This window comes from Manis javanica, chromosome 8 (genome assembly GCF_040802235.1).
Source record: "Manis javanica isolate MJ-LG chromosome 8, MJ_LKY, whole genome shotgun sequence".
Taxonomy (NCBI): domain Eukaryota; kingdom Metazoa; phylum Chordata; class Mammalia; order Pholidota; family Manidae; genus Manis; species Manis javanica.
The window spans coordinates 62,567,281-62,593,369 of NC_133163.1; the positions used below are offsets into that span (position 1 = coordinate 62,567,281).

Genomic DNA, 26,089 nt, shown 5'->3' on the forward strand with positions numbered 1-26,089 from the left:
TTTTTCAAAAATTTTTCTTCAAGTTTACTTTTCTTTTTAAAAATAGGCATTTAAGGCAATAAATTAACCTTTAAGCTTTGCTTTAATTCATCCTATGTTTTAATATGTGTGTTTTTATTTTCATTCAATTGAAAATATTTTTTAATGTCCTTTTTGGTTTCTTTGACCCATAGTGTATTTAAGAGTGTTTTGATTCTTTTAATTTTTAAATATTTGATGCTAATTACAGATTTCTTTCTGTTGTGATTTCTAATTTAATTCCTTTTTGGTCAGAAAATACACTTCATCTGATTTAAATCTTTTTAAAGTTTTGAGACATTTTATGGCCTAGAATAATCTCTCCTGGAGAATGTTCCAATGTACTTGGGAATGTATATTCTGTAGCCAGTTAAAATAGTAGATTTACACATGGCAATGTTATAATTATTGAACAGCAAGAAAGAACTTGAATAAATGGAATCTTATGCAATATTCATGGGGATAGGCTTGATAGTCAAAGATAACAGTTCTCATTCCGAAAACCTGTAGGGACTTTTTGATGTAGGCTGACAAGATTATACTAAAAGTTATATGGGAAATCAAAGTGAAAGCAACATGGAAGAATACAGCTGGGAGAGGGAGGATATTGTTGGATATCTCCCTACCCAGTAACAAGATGTATTCCACAGTTCTAATTATTTGTGCAGGGATAGACTAGTTGACTAATGGAAAAGGACATCAGCACCAGCCAAAGAGCCAGGAATGCACATAAAACTTGAAATATGATTGAGGTAGCATTTCATTTCACTATAAACCCTGAAAGAAGAGTTGGTACTACAGTTGGTTCTCCATTTGGGAGTAAAAAAATTCTGTTATTGCCACACAAATAAATTTCTAATGGATTTCAGGACTTAAATGTGAAAAGCAACACTTTAAACCTTTACGAAACTGCTCCTTGGTTATCTCTAAAATTTTAAGGTAGGGAAGTATTTCTTTAGACACAGTAATTACACTTAGGAAAAAAAAAATATTGGTGAATTGTCTACATTGAAATTAAAAATTTTTGTACATCAGAAGATACCATCCCTGCTAAGCAACAAAAGCATAGCTGAGTTGCTTAAGAAAATATATTTCCACTTCTTAGAACTGACAGAATTAGTTGCCAGTAGGTATAAGGAACTCTCATATTAAACAAAACAAAACAAAACCACACAACTAGTAAATATACAAAGGATATGACATTTTATAGAAACTTGAATGACTAAATGAAACAATACTCAGTATCACTAGGAAGTACCAAATGAAAATATATTAAGATATTTAATACTCATCAAACTGGTGAGTATTAGAGCATCTTCCAGTGTTTTGGGTTGCCAAGGATGTGTTACCACAGCACTTTCATATATGGCTGGTAGTACTGCTGATTTTCTGAACTGCTTTGGAGAGAATTTTGCAATATTTAGTAGAGTTGAAAGTAAGTTCATTTCTATTTTTATATGCTGGGGAAAATCACATGCATACCAGGGAATCATGAACAAGAACATTTATTACAGTATTTTTGGGGATAGCAAAAAATTGAAAACAAACCGAATGTCCTAATATAAAGAGGATAAATAAGAGGAATGATATATTCATACAGTGGAATGTTACATTGCAATTAAAATGGATTAGAGTTACCTAAATCAGTATATGTAATTTCAGAAGATAATGTTGCATATATAAAACAAGGGAATGACTTGTATGATACCATATGTATATAAGGTTTGGGGGTTTGTTTTTGTTTTTTCACTATTAATTAAACTCCAGATTTACTCAGATTTGATTATTTTCCACTTAAATTATTTTTCTATTCTAGGAGCGAATCCACAATACCACAGTGCATCTAGCATATTTATATATATATTTTTAGGGGAGCTAATTAGGACTGATAGTATTACTTGAAGAAATTGAATTTGCTCAACAGAGGAAGAGCATTACAGATAGATCAACACAGTTTGTTGAACCATTACAGCTAATTTTTGTATGAGAAATGAAACTTAACCAAATAAAGTTACAGGCTTGATCATTATATGTATTTTTTATGTATACAGTCCATCTTTGAAAATGTCGGGGTTGGGGCACTGACCCCCATGCAGTTGAAACTCATAAACTTAACTCCTAGTGGCCTGCTGTTGACTGGCAGCCTTATCAATAACATAGTCAATTAATGTGTATATTTTGTATGTTATATGTATTTACGTTTTTTAAAAATGGTATCACATACGGTCTGTTTATGTGCATAAATTTTGATAAATTCTAACTTTACAACAAATTTGTATATATCTTATGGCAGTAAGTGATAAAAAAGATTAGTATCTGCATATATACTACACACTCATAGCATACCTTTTTCTTAATTTTTTGAATAGTTCTAAATATATAGTCCATCTGCAAGTTTTTTCAAATTATCCTAAGTTCCCCCAAATTTTTCAGTATATTCACTGAAAAAATATTTATGTATAAGTGGACCCTTCATTAAGTGGACAAAACTTAATTTATGTGTAAGTTCAAACCTGTGTTGTTCAAGGGTCATCTGTATATATAAAAATAAGTATTGTATATATGCATGTAATCTTGTTATTAGAAAGAATAAAGAATAAAAAATAGAGGATTAGAACAAATAGCTTTGGAAGAAATCCTTGTTATGGGTATAAGGTTTTAAACCAATTCTAAATATTTTATGCATTTATAACTAAGTAGTAATAATACAAAAATATTTTTGGAAATAATTAATTCCAAAATCTGGATAATGGTTTCTTCTGGAGGGAAGGAGGGAAATGATTCCACTTGGGTTCACAGGAGTCTTCAGTGATTCATGTGCTAGTAGATAAAACATTCTAGATAATGTAAATAAGTGAAAATTGTACATGGGACAGTGTTGAGATTTTTCAGACTGAATGTTAGATTTCTGGATAATTGTTAATATAATTATATGATTTTGTTTTATACTTGAAATATTTCATAATTTAAAAGAAAAAGGAATATTAAAGATGACAATATTTTAAAGAAGAAAATTAGTACAATGGAAACATGTTAGGAATTAGAGTTATAGATGATCATGTGGTTAACTAAATGGAAATACAGTGGTTTTTATTTGTTTTAGTGCTGGAAAATTATATTCTCAGTCTAAGTACATTGTATTAAATGCAGTTTTGGGTTTTGGGCTTGTTTTGTTTAATTGCAATAAACTGTGTTTTAAAAAGGTGACTTTTTATATGCCTTTTGGTCTCAAGGTTATGGCCAGAGGAATATCAAGGTCACCAAGAATAATTTAGATGTTGCCAAGGACTTGTTTTAAAGTGTTTTCAAGTCTGACCGAGAACTCTGACATTTAGAGACAAATAAGTAGATGTGAATATTTAGAATCATGTTTTCTTTTCAGGATTGATTTTAAAGAAACTACTTCACACAGGAAATTCCTTGAAGGTATGACCTTTATATTTCCTTTTCATGACCTTTAAAAAATTGAATAAAGCATACATAGCCCACCTGTTCTACTTTTCCTACATCAACTTTTTCCTAAAGAATTTTAAATTGTCTTCAGTTCTCTTAACTGAAGGGAATTCACTTAAGATAATAACAACATACTCAGCATGTATGAAAATACATAAACTAGATTGATGAGGCTATTGAAATATTGTACTTTTGTCAGTGCATTGTCTGATTCACCAGAAATACTTTGTGGTCCAAAGAAGAGAAAAATTATTTAGTCATTAAACAAATTATTCTTCATATTATCATAGCTATTCTTAGATGAAGGGGAAAATAGGGGACTTACATAAAATGTTGATTTCATTTCATTTCATTTCTTTTCTTTTCTTTTTTTCTATTAACTCATTGTGTTGTGGTAGGAGAAGCTACCCAGTCCAAAAGCATTGTGCTGTAGGTTAGATATTAGTTTCACATTGTGGTGTTTTTGGTACCAAGGCTTATGTATAGCAGTACAAAGGAATTGTTATCTGGCTAAATCATGAGGATAGCAGCAATTGAATAGCTTTGACAGTGGCTGTTACAAAGCTGTGGTAATTTCCAAAGCTACCAGTGAGGTTAGGTTAGTGAAGAACTTTGTATTTTGCCTGTCAGAAGTTGAATTTTCCTTTATCTTTTTCTATTCTCTTCCTGGGAGAGAATTCATTAATTGATTCAAATACTTAGTGTGTTCTGTGTGTGACTCATGGTGATAGGAAGGAGGGAGAGAAGGAGGTAAACAGGAAGGAAATTATTTTCTGAATATTTACAGATAGAAGTTATAGAATAAAAATTATCTGATGCCTTTAAGTAGAGGCCAAATTCATTCTTTAGTACTCAAAATTCATGAATTAAATTTACAAGTAATGGGGGTTCAATAAATGTCATGGGTGTAATATTTTCCCTGCTCCCTCCTTCCTTTCCCTCTTTCCTTCCTCTCTTTTGCTAAGTATTATTCTGTAATCATCTTTTAGAGAATTTTGACCTTAAAAGGAAGAAACTTTCTATTATAAATAAAAATACTATTTCTTAAATTTTATTTTAGATCAGGCGAGAAGGTATTCGTCTTTTCTTACTATGGTTGCAAGCTCTTCAGAATAACTGTAGCAAAGAACAGCTTTGGATGTTTTCATGCTTAATCCCTGGATTTTCAGCACCACAATCTGAACATGGACCTCGAACCCTAGATAATCTCATTAATCCTCCACTCAACCTTCAAGAAAGTAAGATTCATGAGATCTTATACATCAGTATTTTAATATTTTCCATGTAGGTTGTTAATATATATATTTTAAATGTTTGTACGTTTATTAACTGATAATCCAAGGCCATGTTTTAAAATACTGGTTTTACTATTATTCAGATGCGAAGAGGCCAACAGATCAGGAGATGATTGCCATTGGAAAAATAATTTGTTACTCACAGTTCCCAAGAGGAGGGGGCATGCCACACCAGGGTCATCAGGAATGGGAGGTGGAGGGCTGGGAGTGAGTATCATGGGCAAAGCCCTTTCTGTGATTTCTGTAGGCAGGAATGTGTGAGGAAGGGTAAGGAGGGCTAGGATTGGCCAGTTTGGGTAATTTCACCGTGTTCTGGTGGGGGCTGTTCCTAGTTGTCTGGGACCAGGCTGTAGGGTGATTAGGCAGGGGTGATTGTGGCCCTGAGTGTGAGAGCCAGAGATGGTGGTAGAGGTGTGGCTTCTCTCAACTGGTTGATTTACATACGAAAGGCACACTGTCAGGCCTGTCATTTACTGTTTCTAGGAATTAGCTAACCCTGGGAGGGGACATTCTTCTCCAGGACCAACAGGCTCCTGATGTCAAAGCACCAGAAGAAACACATGGTTAATACAGATATTTTACATTTATCTTTAATTTCTAATTATTATCTCTCACCTTGTATCATTTAGTTAATTTGGATGTACTCTGAAGTGTAAGTGATTTTGCTCTGTGCAAAGAGGACTGTCAAAAAATATATCCCTGTGAACTTAATTACTTGACTGACATTTACTGTGAAACAGGTTTAGGGACCTGTTTGTTAAACCAGGTAGTGAGTGTGCTGCTTAAGAAATATTTAAGAGAATTCAGCTGCTTGTAGATTGATTTTCTTGAATCTGCATTTATTGTAATGAATATTTTTGAATATCTGAAAAGTAAAAATTAAAATTTATTTTATAAGTGTGCTTTTGTAATCAAGGAACTAAGACACTAACTTTTCTTTTTGAGAGGGAAATAGTATTTTATCCTTAAAGGGGCTACCTTAAAGAATAAGCATTACCTAGAGTACTCAGATTGTTCTTTAATTGATGAATAAGCGCATTACTAGTAATGTCTCAAGCACATTACTATTAACGTTTCCCATCATATTATGGAATTTTTGTAATGGGCACTCTTAATGTGAATTTTAAAGTATCATGTGAAATTCTTTCTCAAGTGGGGCATTACTCAGTCTATCCCTGTGTTACAGTCCCACAATCAAGTTTTCATGAAATAACTGATTATTGAAGTTTATGGTTGTTGTTATGGACTATCAGGATGACTTCAGATTTATTTCAAGATTCAATCATTAGAATATTTCAAGCAGTACATATTGCATATATGTTTTATAGTTATATTTTATTTGGGTCATATTATTCTATTACTAAATTTGTTTTTTAATTATCTTTTGTCTTTGCATAGCTCAAGTTACTATAGAGGAAATTACTCCTCTTGTCCCCCCACAGTCAGGAGATAAAGGACAAGAAGATCTTACAAGCTATTTTCTTGAAGCACTTTTAAAATACATAGTAATTCAGGTATATGTTATCTTCTTTGATATTACCCCCTTAAATAGCCTGTGTGGGTAATTCATTTTTCCTTCATTATCATTATTCTGTTACAGTATAGGGGTTTTTTTTTGCTTCTTTTCCTGAAGGAGGAATTTGAAATTTTTACTTTTGAAAATATGTATTAATATGCCCTTCCTGAAATAATAATCACTGAAGGGATTATGATCCTTTTAGGGAGCTGGAGAGAGAAATATTTAAAGTAGACTCTTTGTGTATGTACCCTCTTATGTGAGCCAGTCGGATTTCATATCTTATCCTTTCATTTATAATCAGCTATTCTACTTTTTTATCTTTCAATTTTTAATTTTTATTTATTTATTTTATTAACATGTTATTGATACACACTCTTATGAAGGTTTCACATGAAAAAACAATGTGGTTACTACATTCACCTCTGTTATCGTGTCCCTCTCATATCCCATTGTAGTCACTGCCCCTCAGTGTAGTAAGATGCCGCAGAGTCACAATTTGCCTTCTCTGTGCTACATTGTCTTCCCCCTAATCCCCTCAAAACCATGTGTGCCAATCATAATACCCATGAATCCCCTTCTCTCTCCCTCCCGACCCACCCTCCCCCACCCTTCCCCTTTGGTAACCGCTAGTCCCTTTTTGGAGTCTGTGAGTCTGTTGCTGTTTTGTTTCGTTGTCATACTTCACAAATGAGGGAAATCATTTGATAACTGTCTTTCTCCACCTGGCTTATTTAACTGAGCATAATACCCTCCGGCTCCATCCATATTGTTGCAAATTGTAGACTTTGTTTCTTTCTTATGGCTGAATAGTATTCCATTGTGTATATGTACCACTTCTTCTTTATCCATTCATCTACTGATGGACACTTAGGTTGCTTTCATATCTTAGCTATTGTAAATAGTGCTGCAATAAACATAGGGGTGCATATGTCTTTTTGAATCTGAGAAATTATATTCTGTGGGTAAATTCCTAGGAGTGGAATTCCTGGGTCAAATGGTATTTCTATTTTTAGTTTTTTGAGGAACCTCCATATTGCTATCCACAATGGTTAAATTAGCTTACTTTCCCACCAGCAGTGTAGGAGGGTTCCCCTTTCTCCACATCCTTGCTAGCATTTGTTGTTCGTCTTTTCAATACTGGCCATCCTAACTGGTGTGAGGTGGTATCTCATTGTGGTTTTTATTTGTATTTCCCTCATAATTAGCAATGTGGAGCATCTTTTCATGTGCCTGTTGGCCATCTGAATTTCTTCTTTGGAGAATTGTCTGTTTATATCTTCTTGGTATGGGTTTTTTTAATTGGGTTATTTGCTTTTTGGGTGTTGAGGGACGTGAGTTCTTTATATATTTTGGATGTTAACCCCTTGTTGGATATGTCATTTACAAATATATTCTCTCATACTGTAGGATGCCTTTTTGTTCTGTAGATGGTGTCCTTTGCTGTACAGAGGCTTTTTAGCTTGATGTAGTCCCATGTGTTTATTTTTGCTTTTGTTTCCCTTGCTTGAGGAGATGCATTCAGAAAAAAGTTGCTCATGTTTATATTCAGTAGATTTTTGCCAATGTTATCTTCTAAGAGTTTTATGGTTTCATGACTTACATTCAGGTCTTTGATCCATTTCAAGTTTACTTGTGTGTGGGATAGACAATAGTCCAGTTTCATTCTCTTGCATGTAGCTGTCCAGTTTTGCCAGCACCATTTGTTGAAGAGGCTGTCATTTCCTGATTGATGTCCATGGCTTCTTTATCATGTATTAATTGATCATATGTACTTGGGTTTATATCTGGGCTCTGTAGTCTGTTCCAGTGGTCTATGGGTCTATTCTTGTGCCAGTGCCAAATTGTATTGATTACTGTGGCTTTGTAGTAGAGCTTGAAGTTGGGGAGTGTATTCTTCCTTCTCAGGATTGCTTTGGCTATTCAGGGTCTTTTGTGATTCCATATGAATTTTAGAATTATTTTCTCTAGTTCATTGAAGAATGCTGTTGGTATTTTGATAGGGATTGCATTGAATCTGTAGATTGCTTTAGGCAGGATGGCCATTTTGACAATATTAATTCTTCCTATCTATGAGCACGGAATGTGTTTCCATTTGTTGCTATCTTCTTTAATTTCTCTTAAGAGTGTCTTGTAGTTTTCAGGGTATAGGTCTTTCACTTCCTTGGTTAGGTTTATTCCTAGGTATTTTATTCTTTTTGATGCAATTGTGAATGGAATTATTTTCCTGATTTCTCTTTCTGCTAGTTCATCATTAGTGTATAGGAGTGCAACAGATTTCTGTGTATTAACTTTGTATCCTGCAACATTGCTGAATTCAGATATTAGATCTAGTAGTTTTGGAGTGGATTCTTTAGGGTTTGTTATATCATGTCATCTGCAAACAGTGACAGTTTAACTTCTTCTTTACCAATCTGGATTCCTTTTATTTCTTTGTGTTGTCTGATTTCTGTGGCAAGGACCTCCAGTACTATGTTGAATAAAAGTGGAGAGAGTGGCATCCTTGTCTTGTTCCCGATCTGAAAGGAAGGGCTTTCAGCTTCTCACTGTTAATTATGATTTTGGCTGTGGGCTTATCATATATGGCCTTTATTATGTTGAGGTACTTGCCCTCTATACCCATTTTGTTGAGAGTTTTTATCATGAATGGATGTTGAATTTTGTCGAATGCTTTTTCAGCATCTGTGGAGATGATCATGTGGCTTTTGTCCTTTTCATTGATGTGGTGTATGGTGTTGATGGATTTTCTAATATTGTACCATCCTTGCATCCCTGGAATAAATCCTACTTGATCATGATGGATGATCTTTTTGATGTTTTTTTGAATTTGGTTTGCTAATATTTTGTTGAGTTTTTGCATCTATGTTCATCAGGGATATTGGTCTGTAATTTTCTTTTTTTATGGTGTCTTTGCCTTGTTTTGGTATTAGGGTGATGCTGGCCTCGTGAAATAAGTTTGGAAATATTCCTTCCTCTTCTACTTTTTGGAAAACTTTAAGGAGGATGGGTATGAGATCTTCACTAAATGTTGATAAAATTCAGTGGTGAAGCTATCTGGTTCCGGTGTTTTGTTTTCAGGTAGTGTTTTGATTACCAATTCAATTTCATTACTAGTAATTGGTCTGTTCAGATTTGCTGTTTCTTTCTGGGTCAGCCTTGGAAGATTGTATTTTTCTAGAAAGTTATCTATTTCTTCTAGGTTATGTTGTTTGTTAGCATACAATTTTTCATAGTATTCTCTGATAATTCTTCGTATTTCTGTGGTGTCTGTAGTGATTTTTCCTTTCTCATTTCTGATTCTCTTTTTGTGTGTAGACTCTTTTTTTCTTGATAAGTCTGGCTAGGGGTTTATCTGTTTTGTTTATTTTCTTGAAAAAGCAGCTCCTGCTTTCATTGATTCTTTCGATTGTTTTGTTCTCAATTTTATTTATTTTTGCTCTAATCTTTATTATGTCACTCCTTCTGCTGACTTTGGGCCTCATTTGTTCTTCTTTTTCTAGTTTCGTTAATTGTGAGTTTAGAGTGTTCGTATGGGAATATTCTTCTTTCCTGAGGTAATATACTGTTGCAATATACTTCCTTCTTAGCACCACCTTCGCTGTGTCCCACAGATTTTGTGTTGTTGAATTATTGTTGTCATTTGTCTCCATATATTGCTTGAGCTCTGTTTTTATTTGGTCATTGATTCATTGGTTATTTAGGAGCATGTTGTTAAGTCTCCATGTGTTTGTAGGCTTTTTCATTTTCTTTGCTTTTTTTTTTTCTTGTTTCATACCCTTGTCTGAGAAGCTGATTGGTACAATTTCAATCTTTTTTAATTTAATGAGGCTCTTTTCATGGCCTAGTATATGATCTATTCTTGAAAATGTTCCATGTGTACTTGAGAAGAATGTGTATCCTGCTGCTTTTGGGTGGAGAGTTCTGTAGATGTCTGTTAGGTCCATCTGTTCTAATGTGTTGTTCAGTGTCTCTGTGTCCTTACTTATTTTCTGTGTGGTTGATCTGTCCTTTGAAGTGAGTGGTATGTTGAAGTCTCCTGGAATGAATGCAGTGCATTCTATTTCCCCTTTTAATTCAGTTAGTATTTGTTTCACATATGTAGGTGCTACTGTTTTGGGTGCATAGATATTTATAATGGTTGTATCCTCTTGCTAAACTGACCCCTTTATTATTATGTAATGTCCATCTTTGTCTCTTGTGACTTTCCTTGTGTTAAAGTCTATTTTGTCTGATACAAGTACTGCAACTCCTGTTTTTTCTCCCTATTAGTTGCATGAAATATCTTTTTCCACCCCTTTACTTTTAGTCTGTGTATGTCTTTGGGTTTGAGGTGAGTATCTTGTAGGCAGTATATATTTGAGTCTTGTTTTTTATCCATTCAGTGACTCTATGTCTTTTTATTGGTACATTTAGGGTGATTATTGATAGCTATGTACTTATTGCCATTGCAGGCTTTAGATTCATGGTTACCAAAGGTTCAAGGGAAACTTCCTTATTATCTAAGAGTCTAACTTAACTCACTTCGTATGCTATTACAAACACAATCTAAAGGTTCTTTTTTTCACTTCCATTTTTTTCCTTCTCCATTCTGTATATATTTGGTATCATATTTTGTACTATTCGTCTATCCCTTTTTATTACCTCTGGTGACAGCTGTTTAACTTTAGGAACACTTCCATCTGTAGCAATCTCTCTAAAATACACTGTACATACGGTTTTTGGTAGCTAAATTCTCTCAGCTTTTGCTTATCTGGAAATTGTTTCATCCCTCCTTCAAATTTAAATGATAATCTTGCTGTATAGAGTATTCTTGGTTTGAGGCCCTTCTGCTTCATTGCATTAAATATATCATGCCAGTTCCTTCTGTCCTGTAAGGTTTCTGCTGAGAAGTCTGATGATAGCCTGATGGGTTTTCCTTTGGATGTGATCTTATTTCTTTCTCTGGCTTCTTTTAATAGTCTGTCCTTATCCTTAATCTTTGCCATTTTAATTACTGTATGTCTTAGTGTTGTTGTCCTTGGGTCCCTTGTGTTGGGAGATCTGTGTGCTTCCATGGCCTGAGAGACTATCTCCTTTCCCAGATTGGGGGAAGTTTTCAGCAATTACTTCCTCAAAGACAGTTTCTATGTCTTTTACTCTCCTTCTTCTGGTACCCCTATTATACAGACATTGTTCTGTTTGGATTGGTCATACACTTCTCTCAATATTCTTTCATTCCTAGAGATCCTTTTTTCTCTCTGTGCCTCAGCTTTTTGTATTCCTCTTCCCTAGTTTCTGTTTCACTTATCGTCTCCTCCACTTTATCTAATCTGCTTTTGATGCCCTCCATTGTGCTCTTCAATGATTGTATCTCCATCCTAAATTCGTTCCTGAGTTCTTGAATATTTTCTGTACCTCCATGAGCATGTTTATGATTTTTATTTTGAAGTCTCATTCAGGAAAATTTATTAAATCAGTCTCTCACTCAGTCCTTTCTCTGGTGTTGAGATTTTGTTTTGACCCAGGTTACTTTGACGTTTCGTATTTGTCTGTGGTGCTCTCTCGTGCCCAGAAGCTCTACTGTGTGAGCTACTTAGTGCCTGAAGCAATGTCGGGAATCACAGGGGAGCAGTGTTGGTGACTGGAGGGAGGAAAGAGCTGTTTCCTGCTTTCTGGCTGCTATGCCTGTCTCCATTGCCAGAACCAGTGGGCGAACACACAGGTGTAAGCCTTTGTGCTTTGTGTTTGTAGCTGCCGTAGGCAGTGCTTCCCTCTGGTTTGCTTGACGCCAGGGCAGGGGTTGCCAGTTTGAGAGCCAGGTGCAGGCTAGCCAGGACGAAGACACAGCAGGCTGTGTATCATGGTGGGGGACCTTGTAGCTGCATAACTAGCCAAGGGAATGGAGTGCCTGAAGATCGTTTAAGCTCCTAAGCTGCTGGGCAGAGTCCACCTGGATAATTTTGTCTGCCTGTCCTTTCTCCTGAGCAATCCTTGCCCATTTAGCAGCCCTCTCACTTTTAGAAAGTCTCTTAGACTGCCCATCCAGATCAGCTGGATATGAATCCCTGTTTTCCACAAGCAGCTGAAATCTCTATCTCTCCAGGTATTCCGCCTGTCTTAGCTTTCCAACCCCTGTGATCACCAGAGCACCATGCAATGTAGGTTCATGCTCCCAGAGCAGATCTCTAGGGCTAGGTGTTGAACATTCCCAGGCCTCCACTCCCTCCCTGCTCTGTTTCTCTTCCTCCCACTGGTGAGCTGGGGTTGGAGAAGGGCTTGGGCCCCACTGGGTCACAGCTTTGGTACGTTATCCTGTTGTGTGAGGTCTGCTCTTTTCTCTAGGTGTATACAGTCTCGTGCAACCTTTTTTGTTGCTCTTTCAGGGTTGTATTATATTTTCGTATTATATGTGATTGTAGGAGGAGGTCTTTGTCTCACCTCTCATGCTGCCATCTTTAATCCAATCTCCTCAACTGTTCTACTTTAAATGAAAGGTTTACCATTGTGTGATTTAGGGATCAATCTGCTAAAGGATGGCAACAGGGAGTGGGCTGAAGATTAAGTGGAGGTGAGGGAAATATAATTTACACCTTAACCCCTTTGTACTTTTAAAATCTGTAGGTGCATGTATTCATCTCTAGATCTGAAATGTGCATGTCCTGATTGATGAATGCCCTCTTAGCACATCCGTAATTCTTGTAACTATTACAAACACAGGAATTCCCTATGCCTTAGAAACTAATGCTATAAGAATTTGGACCCTGAACAAGATTGCCAGGGTTTGAATCCTGATTGTATGTTTTACTGGTAGTGTGACCCTGGCAAATTACTTAACCTTTCTATGCTTAAAATAGATATTAAAAATACCTGTCCCATTTTGTTGTTTGACTCTTAAAAATTAATGAGAAGTACCTAGAATTAAAAAGTGCATGAGACACAGTAAGTGTTCTATATTGGGTAGTTGTTGTTGTCATTATTATCACCAATTTTTCTTTCAAAAAAAAACTACTTCATGAACAATTTAAAAATTGTCTTACTGGTTTATTGAAATATAATTGACATATAATAAACTGCAATGTTTGAAATACACAATTTGATGAATTTTATTATATGTATACACCTATGAAACCATGAACACAGTCAAATAATGAACATTTCTATCTTCCCTGAAAGTTCTCAGATCTCCTTGTAATCCGTATATTTCTACCTATCATCTCCCCATTTCTAGGCAATCAGTGATCTAGTCTATGTCACTATAGTTTGCATTTTCCATATTTTCATATAAATGAAATCGTATGGTAAGTACTTTTTTTGGTCTGGCTTCTTTCAGCATAATTATTTTACAAATCACCCATTTGTTGTATGTATCGTTAGTTTGGTCGTTTCTATTGCTGAATAGCTTCCAATAATGTGGATATACTATGATTTGTTATCTAGTCATCTAATTTTTGGATATTACAAATAAAACTGCTGTGAACATTGTTAAACGAGTCCTTGTGTTGCCGTAAACTTTCTTTTTCCTTGGGTAAATACTTGGGAGTGGAATGGCTGGGCTGTACAGCAGGTATATACTGACTTTTTAAGACAATGTCAGGCTGTTTTTCAAATGGTTGTATCTTGTACTTTCCACCAGCAATGTATGAGACTTAAAGTTGCTTTACAACCTCACCAACAGTTGGTGTGAATCATCAGTCTGTAATTTTAGCCATTCTAAAATGAGTGTGTAGTGGTTCTTCTTGTGGCCCATTCTGGGCCTTTACAATCCCCCTACATAGATATATTTCTTCCACACCCTACTGGGATTCTCATACTGTATATTTTATCCCTTCTGTACCTTCCCCTCCCATTGTCTGGACACTGTCCTCACTGGTCTTAGGCTTTGAGTCCCCCACTGGGCTCCTGCCTCTGCTGTATTCTCTTCAAAGATGCCCTGCTTCTTGTGGACATGTTCTGATTACCTGCACTGGACTGCTTCTATTTTCACTCTTTCCCTTCTTCCTCTCACATATGCCTGTTTTGTATGACTTTTAAGACTGAATCATTCAGGAAGGGGCAAATAGGAAATTTTTGTAATTAGAAGAACCAAGTTTTGAGTCAACTTTGATAGTTTTCCATAGAATAGTTTAACTTACAAGAAATTTTAAAATATATATAATGCATTTGTATGGCATTAGACCAATTTAAAAATTTGTTTTTATATATTTATGTACATATACATATGTACATACACATATACATTTAGTTATATAGCTTTACAGTGTAACAGTTCAGTATATTCCTTAAGTAACCTTTTATGAGCTTATTTATAATAGCTAATAATTGTTTCTTCTGAAATTATTCTAATTGTTTATTTTTAGGTAAAAAGTTTAGAATGGAAGAACAAAGAAAACCAAGAAAGGGGATTTTCATTTTTGTTTTCACACTTTAAGAAATATTACCTGCCTTATATTTTTCCAAACATGTGCAAGGAAAACAGCTTATATCATCCTGTACTTGGTAGGTATAGTCTTTGGAATTTTCTGAAAGATGACATAAAAGAAAAAACATAACTTCAGTGTAAAGTTGGTACTTGTTACCCGCAGAAAACTGATAATATTTAATGTTCATATTGACTGGCTAGAGATATTATACCTTGGTTCATATTGAAAGTGGAATTTTATTAATCAGAAAGTTTCATTGAGAGTGAAGAGAGATTTAAAAAACTTACACTCAGGGTCTCACCTAATGGGAAAGTTAGCCCACCAGAGATATTTGTGATTATAAATTAAACTTAAGCCTCATTAATGTTAGGTATATTATAAATTTCCTTTTTAAGGTCCCCCAAGGTTTAATTCAGTATGTCCTTTTCAAATTCTACATGAATAATTACATTGTCATTATTTTGATCATGTCTTATCCAGTATTTAGGGGCTGTGCCAAGATGTCTCTTGGAGCCTTGAAGCTAGAGCCCTGTGGACAAATTCTAGTTTAGAAGCAGACCTCTGCCATATATAGAAGGCACTGGCAGTCTGTATGTGCAAATGTCTGTTTTGCAGAAAGATGTTTCTATTTTAAGGTCTGCCAACTGTACGCAACTAACAGGCTTAGAAGAAAACATTAGGGCTAGTAAAAATCACTTAAACTAGTAAGAGTAGCGGAATTTTGCTATTGGGAAGAATGTTTGCTTTAAAAATGTTTTTGCTGTAAAGAAAATCAATGAAAAATTCTCATTTTGTATGACTTCAGAATATATCAGTCTTAAGTTAATTGAAGTGAGTTCTAATTCATTTTAAATGACTCTGGAAGCTTCTCTGTACTTAGGATTCATTGAGTCTTTAAATGATACATCAGCCATATGTGGTTCACTTTTCTAGACTCCATACTAGTATCTAGCAAATTATTTTAAAATGCCTACATTTAAATCTACTTATAAAATCAGAGTTTCATCATAGTGTTTTTTCAAATGTTTAAAAATGTGAATTTATCTGAAGTATAATTCCCTTCTCATTTTTGTTTTTGTTTTCCTTTTATTTTGCATAGATATCCCACAAATGAGACCAAAGCCACATTATGTCATGATAAAGAAGGATGCTGAAACCAGTGAAGCAATCTATTGTACAAAGGAGCCTTTCATTAAGGCTCGTGTTATTGTCATTCGTTGGCTGGTTTCTTTCTGGCTTGAGCCAAAGCCTCATACAGGACCTCATATTCCTGGGATGGAAGGTGAAGTCTTGCCAAAGAATATTCAGGTAACACACACAAAAGTCAAGCTTGTTAAAGTTGAAAGGCTTAAGAAATTTGTCCACTGATTTCAATTAGTTTAGGTATAGAACACATTTAAAACATGAAATTTTAAGTTAATAGTGATATTTTCTTAGTATAAAAATATTTTCTCAATAAAAAGGTAAAACTTGGAAGGCACAGAAGATAATTTCAGTAATATATGAATCTCAGCTACTAATTTCTGTGTTCTGTCAGTTGTGCAGTACTAAAAATATCCTGAATTGTACTAATAAAAATATTTTGAATTGTGTAATTAAAATTTTAAAATTGGAAACAGTTTTGCAAATCAAGTGTTTATAGGACCTTCATATTTCTTTTTAGATTTCTAAGCATTCACAGAATGCAAATTTTAAAGTCTTGTCCCCATCTCACTCTCCTTTTTCTCAACAGGGACACTGAGTCTAGAAATGTGATGTAAAATTAAAGCTATATAATGGAGGAACTAATATTTAAAATTCTGTTATTTTTAATTAAATAGTTGCCCTCTTTTCTACACTTCTTTTCACTTTCTACTTTTCTCTCAATGTATGTTTTTCCTGAACCTATCTATAATTTTTTTTTACTATTTTTATTTTCCTTTTTTCAGATTTCATCATTTAGTTTTTAAAAATCTTATACTGTGTTTTTTGTATGACTTCTTAAATCCTTTAAAAATGGAGGTGCAAAGTGTGTTTAGTTTGTTAGCATTCAGAAAATTTGACTTCTGTTTCCTTTAGCCTTCTGTTTATAGCAAACCATGTGGTGTGTGTTCTCTAAAACTTTGTTCGAATTTCTCTTCAAAGAATTATTAAATGTAGATACTCTCAAGCGGAACTATTTTTCTGATCCCTGAACTTAATGAACTAAGATCGTAGAGTTTTTTGATTGGGAAGGCATATTTGAGATCATTTACTTAAACTCTTGGAGTCTATAGATGACAAAGCACAGACCAAAAGTCTAGTAATTTAAGAGAAAGTAATTTGCCATGCCAAATAATGCTGCTCTTATCATAGCATGGTAGTAATTTCTTCATTATTACCTTCAGACTTATTTTTTCCCTAGGTTTAGACTTCATCTTCAGTCATGGTGAAAATTTTATTAAGTTATTAAAATATGGATTTTCTTTTGAGTTACCTAATATTTTCTTTTAGCTTCATTTCTTCTTCTGTCATAATTTTCTTCTGTTATTTTGTATGTTTGCTTAAGAAGTTCTTATTTATGTAATTTTTATTTAAAGTAAAATAGAGATGATTTTAAACATTAAGACTATTGAGTAAATAGCCTAATATTTATTTATTTATCTATCTATTTATTTATTATTGAAGATCCAGGATAATTCCATCTGCATTATTCTTTTACCCAGCTTTAATTAATGACTTGTTTGTAATGCAAATATACCAAAAAAAAGAATTTAATTGAAGATGGATAAATGATAACTATTACTGTATCACTTAGGTAATGTTATTTGCATTGTCAATTGATTATTTAGAGTGGATTCTAAATGAAACTAGCCCAGATTTTAAGCAGTGCTCTAAGTTACTTGAGCAGTGCTTTGGCTTCTGCCAGTATTTGTTATTAGAAAGCAGAGTACTGAGTTGAATGATTATGATATTCTCCCCCTTTTGTTTTTATTTTAGAGAGCAGCTGCTAGTTTGGTATCCAGAGAAGAAAACAAAAATGACAGTGCTGATAAAACAGATAGAACTACAGAACCAGAACAGTCTCATTCCAATACAAGCACTCTGACGGAGCGAGAACCTAGCTCATCTAGTCTCTGTAGTATTGATGAAGAACATCTCACAGACATTGAAATAGTTCGCAGAGTTTTTTCCTCTAAAAGAAGTAACGTAAACTTTGTCACAGAAATTTTTCGTCAGGTAAAATACCTCTTACTATTTTAAATTTGTAATACAAACTTTGGTCATTCATATTGAATATCGTGTCTTTTAGCTATTTAAAATTTAGTCTTTGTGGAAATGTTTTTTAAAGTTTATACTTAGTTTTTAAAATTTAGTACATCTAATCCTTTAGCATTTACTATGTATATTTTTTAGTTTATGATGATTTGTTTTATAACTACCCCCTTAACCCCATACTCCTGTTATCAGAATAATTTTCTTATTCACTTGATGGTTTGAAACTTTTCTTGCTGTCATTTTCTTAATGACTTATAGTAAAATTATTTTATTTTTCACTCTCCAATCAATCAAAAGTGGTTTGTGGATGTAAGAAGCAGTGTTTTCATTGCCTTTATTCTCCATTCAATCTCAGTTTTGTCCTTTAAGGCATTCTGAAATTAAAGTTGCTTAAGGCATTCTGAAATTAAAGTTCCTTAATATATTATTTGGGGAATAAAATATATAAGGAAAGGGAAAGAAAAAGAATAGGAGCCATTTCACATAAAGATAAGCTAGAAATTCCTAATTGCACATTCTCAGTTACATAGAAATTTTATGGAAAATAAACCTTATGACAACTAATCATTTGCTCTTAATAGCAAAGGTACTTAACTTTTGCAGGTAAACATCATTGAGTTTTGTAGCTGAAGGGGATCATTCAAGTCTCACAGCAAGTAAGTGGTAGATCTGGGACTCAAACTCCCAGATCCTGGTTCCATGTCAGTGCTTTTTGTTCTGTGCCATAATGCCTTCACATGACAGGGAGCTCTTCAGGCAGAGAAAATCTTCATCTCTTACACGTTTATTGATATATACAACAAAGCATGAGGTAGCATTAGCTTGTTAGCCTAAGTTAAACAAACTTGCCAGAACATTCTTTCTAGCATTGGCAGTGGTTCTAGTTCCCAAGTTTAAGGGTTGTGTTATCAGCATATATGACAAGTGGGAAAGGAAAGATAATTGACAAATAATGCTGGAATAGTTCACTTGTGGGAAAATTTAAAGCTTACAGAATTACTTGTTTTCTCATGCTTGAGTCAGTTTGAGTAAGTTTATTTTTGTAGGAATTTGTTCATTGTATATGTTTACGAATTTGATGGTAAGTTTATTATATTCTTTCATAATCTTTTTAATTTTGGGAGCATTTATATTCATTTTCCTCCTTTTCATTACCATTAATATTTGTCCCTCCTTTGTCTTTTTCTTGATGGCTCTTGCCAGAATGAACTTTTGGCTTTGTTGATCCTTTATGTTCTATGTTTGTTTTTCTCTTTTATTAATTTTTGCTCCTTGTTATTTCTCCTTTCTACTTTTCTTGATTTTATCTGGTGATTTTTTTCCCAGCTAATTAATTTTAGCCTCACATTTTCTCTTATAAGCATTTTTGAGGCAATATTTTCCCTATAGATGTAGTTTTGAGACATTCTACAAATTTTGATATGTAGCATTTTTTTATTATTCACTTCTGAATATTTTCTAATTGTCATGTTAATGCCTTCTTTGACCTATGTGTTATCTAGCAGTATGTATCTTCCAAAAAGATTTTTTTTAAATTGAAGTATTGTTGATAGACAGTATATTGGTTTCAACTATACAACAGTGTGATCTACAGTTACCCACTTTATTAAGTCCTCACCCCAGCTAGTACAGTTACTCTCTGTCAACATAGAATGATGTTACAGAACCATTGACTGTATTCTCCATGCTGCACTATCATCCCCATGACCAACTTATACTATGATTAAGAATTTTTGTGCCTATTTATCCCCCTCACCCACCTACCCCAACCCCTCTTCCATGGAAACCATCAGTCACTTCTCAGTGTCTAAGCGTCTACTGCTGTTCTGTTCATTTTGTTTTGTTTTGTTTTTAGATTCCATATATAAGTAAAATCACATGGTATTTGTCTTTTTCCACCTGCTTATTTCACCTAACATAATACCTTTAGGTCCATCTATGTTGTCTCAAATGGCAGGATATCTTTTATGGCTGAGTAAAATTCCATTGTGTATATATACCACATTGTCTTTTATCCATTGATCTATTGATGAACATTTTGGTTGCTTCCACATCTTGGCTATTGTAAATAATGTGGTGATAAACATAGTTTCAAATCAGTGTTTTTTGTTTTCTTTCGGTAATTTCCTAGAAGTGGAGTTACTGGGTCATATAGTACTTCTGTTTTTAGTTTTTTGAGGAACCTCCACTTGCTTTGCATACTGGCTGCACCAATTTACATTCCCACCAACAGTGTAGGAGGGTTCCATTTTCTCCACATCTTTGTCAACACTTATTATTTCTTGTCCTTTGGGTAGTGGCCATTCTTCCTGGTGTGAGGTGGTATCTTACTGTAGTTTTGACTTGTATTTCCCTGATGATTACTTTTCCTGTGCCTGTTAGCCACTTGTATTTCTTTGGAGAAATGTCTGTTCAGGTCCTCCACCCATTTTTTAATTGGGTCATTTGTCTTTTTTGGTGTTGAGGTGTATGAGTTCTTTGTATATTTTGGATGTTAACCCTTTATTGGACAAATTATTTACGGATCTATTCTTCCATACTGTATATAGTTTGTTTTTTTGTTCTGTTAATGGTGCTCTTTGCTGTACAGAAACATTTTAGTTTGATATAGTCCCACTTTTTCATTTTTTTGTTTCCCTTGCCCTAGGAGATCTGTCCAGGAAAAAATTGCTCATGCTTATTATGTTCAAGAGATTTTTGCCTATGTTTTCTTCTAAGAGTTTTATGGTTTCATGACTTACATTCAGGTCTTTGATCCATTTCATGTTTACTTTTGTGTGTGGGGTTAGGCAATAATCCAGTTTTATTCTCTTGGATGTAACTGTCCAGTTTTGTCAACACCAGTTGTTGAAGAGGCTGTCATTTCCCCATTGTATGTCCATGGCTCCTTTATCATGTATTAATTAACCACATATGCTTGGGTTTATATCTGGGCTCTGTAGTCTGTTCCATTGATCTATGGTTCTGTTCTTGTGCCAGTACCAAATTGCTTTGATTACTGTGGCTTTGTAGTAGAGCTTGAAGTTGGGGAGTGTAATCCCCTCAGCTTTATTCTTTCTTCTCAGGATTGCTCTGGCTATTCAGGGTCTTTTGTGGTTTCATGTGAATTTTAGAACTATGTGCTCTAGTTCATTGAAAAATGCCATTGGTATTTTGATAAGGATTGCACTGAATCTGTAAATTGCTTTGGGTAGGATGGCCATTTTAATAATATTAATTCTTGCTGTCCATGAGTATGGGAAAGATTTCCATTTATTTGTATCTTTAATTTCTCTCATGAGTATCTGATAGTTTTCAGAGTATAGGTCTTTCACCTTTTTTGGTTAGGTTTATTCCCTGATATTTAATTGTTTTGATACAATTATAATTGAAATTGCTTTCCTGCTTTTTCTTTCTGTTAGTTTGTTATTATTTTATAGGAATGCAACAGATTTCTGTCTATTAATCTTGTATCTTGCAACTTTGCTGAATTCAGTTAGTAATTCTATTAGTTTTTTGGTGGAGTCTTAAGGGTTTCCTGTAAATAATATCATATCATCTGCAAATAGTGACAGTTTAACTTTTTCCTTACCAATTTGGATGCCTCTTATCTCTTTGGCTATCTGATTGCCATGGGTAGGACCTCCAGTACAATGTTGAATAAAAGTGGGGAGAATGGACATCCTTGTTTTGTTCTCGATCAAAAGAGATAAAGCTTTAAGCTTTTCACCATGGACTGTGATGTTAGTTGTGGATTTGTCATATATGGGCTTTGTTATGTTGAGGTATGTACCCTCTACGTCCATATTGTTGAGAGTTTTTATCATGAATGTTGAATTTTGTCAAATGCTCTTTTGGCACTTATGAAAGTGATCATAAGGTTTTTATCCTTTTTCTTAATTGATATTACATTGATTGATTTACGAATATTGTATCATCCTCGCATCCCTGAAATACATACTGCTTGGTCATGATGGATGATCCTTTTGATGTATTTTTAAATTCAGTTTGCTAGTGTTTTGTTGAGTATTTTTGCATCTATGTTCATCAGGGATACTGGTCTGTGATTTTCTTTTTTTCTGGTGTCTATGTCTGGTGTTGGTATTAGAGTGATGCTAGCTTCATAGAATGAGTTTGGAAGCATTCTCCCCTCTTCTACACTGTGGAATACTTTAAGAAGATTGGTATTAACTCTTCTTTAAATGTTGGGTAGAATTCAGCCCATCTGGTCCTGGAATTTTGTTTTTTGGGAGTGTTTTGATTAACAATTCAATTTCATTACTGGTAATTGGTTCTTTCAGATTTTCTGTTTCTTCCTTGATCATTTGTGGGAGGTTGTAATTTTCTAGGTATTTGTTCATTTCTTCTAGGTTGTACAGTTTATTGGCATATAAATTTTCAGAGTATTCTCTAATAATTCTTTGTATTTCTATGGTATCTTGTTTTTAGTATTCCTTCTTTATTTCCAATTTTGTTTATTTGTGTACTCTCTCTTTTTTTTCCTTGATAACTCTGGCTAGGGCTTTATTTTGATTATTTTCTCAAAGACCCACCTATTGGTTTTAATTGATTTTTTTCTATTGTTTTATTCCCCTCTATTTTATTTATTTCTGCTATGGTATTATCTCCCTCCTTTTACTAACTTTGGGTTCTATTTCTTCTTCTAATTTCTTTATGAGTTTAGACTGTTTATTTGCAATTGTTCTAATCTCTTGAGGTAGGTCTATATTGCTATGTACTTCTTTCTTAGTACCACTTTTCTGGCATCGTATAAATTTTGGACTGTTGAATTTTTGTTTTCTCATTTGTTTCCATGTATTGCTTGATGTCTGCTTTACTTTAATTTGTTTATTGATCCATTGATTATTTAGAAGAATGTTGTTTAGTCTCCATGTGTTTGTAGGCTTTTTTGTTTTCTTAGTGCAATTTATTTCTAGTTTCATACCATTGTCTGAGAAGCTGCTTGCTTCAGTCTTTTTTAATTTATTGAGGCTCTTCTTGTGGCCTACTGTGTGATCTGTTCTGGAGTACATTCCATATGCACTTGAGAAAAATGTGTAATCTGTTGCTTTGGGGTGGAATGTTTTGTAGATAGCTTAAAGTCCATTTGATCTAATTATTTTTCAATGCCTGTGTTTCCTTATTTATTTTCTGTCTGCTTGATCTGTCCATGGATGTAAATGGTGTGTTCAAGTCCCCTAATATTAATGAGTTACAAGATATTCCCCCTTTAATTCTGTTAGTATTCGTTTTACATATTTAGGTGCTCCTCTGTTGGATGTATATATGTTTATAATTGTTATATCCTCTACTTGGACTGATCTCTTTATCATTATGTATTATCCTTTTTGTCTTTTGTTACTTTTTTTGTTTTGAAATCCATTTTGTCTGATGTAAGTACTGATACTCCTGCTTTTTTTCTATCATTTTCGTGAAGTATCCTTTTCCATCCCTTCACTTTCACTCTGTGTATGTGTTTTAAGTCAGAAGTGAGTCTCTTCTAGGCAACATATAGATTGGTCTTGTTTCTTTGTCCATTCTGCCACCCTATGTCTTTTGATTGGTGTGTTTTTATTTACATTTACATTTTTACTTATTTACATTTAAGGTAATTACTGATTTATGTGTCAATATCATTTTACTGCCTTTTTATTAATTGTTGTATGTTTGTTTTTGTAGTTCATGTCTGTTCTTTCTTATACTCTTGTCTTGTTTGTAGGTTATCTTAAGTGTTGTGATTGGGTTTCTCTTTTTAGTTTTTTTCTGTTTCTATCATAGGCTTTTGGTTTTTGTTTATCATAACGTTCCTTGATAGTTTCCTAACAATCTAACTGTCAGTATTAAATTGATGATTGCTTTATTTCAAACAAAATCTAAAAAATACTTTTCTTTTTCCTCCTCTACACTTAATGTATTAGATGTCATAATCTGCATTTTTTGTGTATCTCTCGACTGATTTGTGTATATTTGGTTTTACTAGTTCATTTCATATTTGCTTGATAAGTAATTGGTCTTCTACCTTTACTGTGGGTTTATCTTCACTGATGTAAATTATTTAGGCTTAAGAACATTTCAACCTACAGCAGTTCTTTTAACCTATGCTGTGTTGCTGTTGTAGTGGTTATACATTCCTTGAGCCTTTGTTTATCTGAGAATTATTTTTCTCTGTTTCAAATTTGAATGATAATCTTGCCAGGTAGAGGATTCTTGGTTGGAGGTCCTTCTTTTTCATTACATTAACTATACTGTGCCACTTCCATGCCTTGATGTTGTCTTCTTGGGGTTCCTTTTGTTAGGGGCTCTCTATGCTTCCAGGACCTGGGTGTCTATTTCCTTCCCTATATTGGAGACATTTTCAGCATTCATTTCTTCAAAGAAATTTTCTGCCCATTTGTCTCTCTCTTCTCCTTCTGGTATCCCTATTATGTGAATATTATTTCATTTGGGGTTGTCACATAGCCCTCTTACCATTCTCTGGTTTCTAGAGATTCTTTGTTCTTTCTGTTCCTCAGCTTCATTGTGTTGCTGTTCTCGAATTTCCATCTCATCAATTCTCTCCTCTACTTGCAACAATCTATTATTCATTCCCTGTATTGTATAGTTCATTTCAGTTACTGTTTTCTTCAGCTCTGAGTGACTTTTTCAGCTCTTCTGTTTCTTTGCTGAAGTCTCCTCTGAGATATTCAGTAATTTTCCTCAGATAAATGAGCATATTTATGACTCTTATTTTGAAATCTTTATCAAGAAGATGAGTGCTCTCCATTTCATTTTAACCCACTTTTGGTGTCTTCTCGTGTAGTTTTGTTTGAAACATTTACTCTGCCTCCTCATTTTGTCAGGGTTTCTGTATTTCTTCATTTGCATTAGATGGATTTGCTATGCTTCCTGATCTAGAGAGTAGTGGCTTTATGAAGAAGGCATCCTGTGGTTCCCAGAAGCTTAAGACTCTTTACTGTCCAGTGCTTGGCACTCTTGAGGTGGAGCCCTACTTGCTATTGATGGGCTATAGATGGGCCACCTTTCTGTCTGTCTGCTGGCAATGACCTGTGTCAGTATACTGTGGGCTTATTCACCTCCAGTGCTTTATGAGCTAAGTAGTGGCACTTCTGCAGGGATCATTGTGGGCAGGGCTGCCCTCTACCTGCTGTGCACTGATGACCACACTGCTGGGGTGAATGGGTAGTGAGGTGTGTGGGTGTGAGGCAGGCTGCCTGCAGGTAGGGTGGAGTGTTAGGAGAGGACCAAGAAAGCTGGGAAATCCTTCCTCTTCCTTGCCAGGGAGCCAAATCTTACACAGCTGGTCTGAGTGGGCTGGTCAGGCATGTGGGTGGATGTACAGGGGGCTGAGCCATCAGTGAGGGTGATGGAGAGTTTGGGGCTCCCACTAGCACTCCACATGTTGAGCTGAGGGAGGGCTAGGGAAGTGTAGTCCACCTGCCCTTTCTCTTGTGGAGAGAGCTCTGTCCAACCGTTGTCCCCCTGGCACCCTTCCTGCTGCTAGTAAATATATCAGTTGCCTCATCTGTGTTGGGTCTTTGTGGGATCTGCAGAGCTTGCCTGTCTTCCCCAATTGGCTGGTGTCCAGCCTCCCAGAGTGCTCCAACTCTCCCTGGTGTCCAGCCCTGTTAGTCACCAAAGCCCAGTGCAATGTGGATTCTTGTTCCCAGAGCAGATCTCCAAGGCCAGGTGTGCAGAGTTCCTGAACACTTATCCCTTCCACACCCAGTTGCTCTTCTTCCTGCTGTGGGCTTGGGATAGGAAAAGGGGATGGGGTTACAATTTATAGTGGCTGTGCTACTTCACTCTTCTCTGTCATCTTCTCTTCTTCACTGGGCATAGGTGGTATGTTCTGCAGTCTTCAGGTTGTTTTCAGGGTTAGTTGTATTTGCTATAGTTGCTTCCTTGGTGTGTATGTGGGAGGAGGTTTCCACCTTTCCTTCCTACTCTGCCATCGTTTTTCCCCCTCTCCCAGGCTTGGTTTACTTTAAATTCACAATTCTCAGCTTATGATTTTTTCCACTTTGCAGCACTCAATGTTCTAGTATGGCCAGCCTGAGAATATGAATTTTCAGGGAAGGCTGTTGTGTTCTGTGTATAGCCGTCATTGGTGTCAGCTCTATATATAGGACACTGAGCTGTGTCTCCTTCCCAACTGAATAGACAAGTTTCTTAACTGGTTCTTCTATGGAGTC

The 26,089-nt window shown here is 34.8% G+C and overlaps 1 protein-coding gene across 7 annotated transcripts in view; it reads left to right on the forward strand.

Moving 5' to 3' along the window:
- RALGAPA1 (Ral GTPase activating protein catalytic subunit alpha 1) overlaps positions 1–26,089 on the forward strand; it is a 266,532-nt gene that overhangs the window by 32,744 nt on the left and 207,699 nt on the right. For 6 of the 7 annotated variants that reach the window (XM_073211346.1, XM_073211345.1, XM_073211347.1 and 3 more), the window contains exons 5-10: positions 3,401–3,444; positions 4,532–4,709; positions 6,165–6,280; positions 14,619–14,757; positions 15,781–15,989; positions 17,640–17,879. In XM_073211346.1, the coding sequence (XP_073067447.1) occupies positions 3,401–3,444; positions 4,532–4,709; positions 6,165–6,280; positions 14,619–14,757; positions 15,781–15,989; positions 17,640–17,879 (926 nt within the window). Of the gene's footprint in view, positions 1–3,400; positions 3,445–4,531; positions 4,710–6,164; positions 6,281–14,618; positions 14,758–15,780; positions 15,990–17,639; positions 17,880–18,521; positions 18,575–26,089 lie in introns of those variants that run through there. The other variant, XM_073211349.1, reaches the window with a different exon arrangement.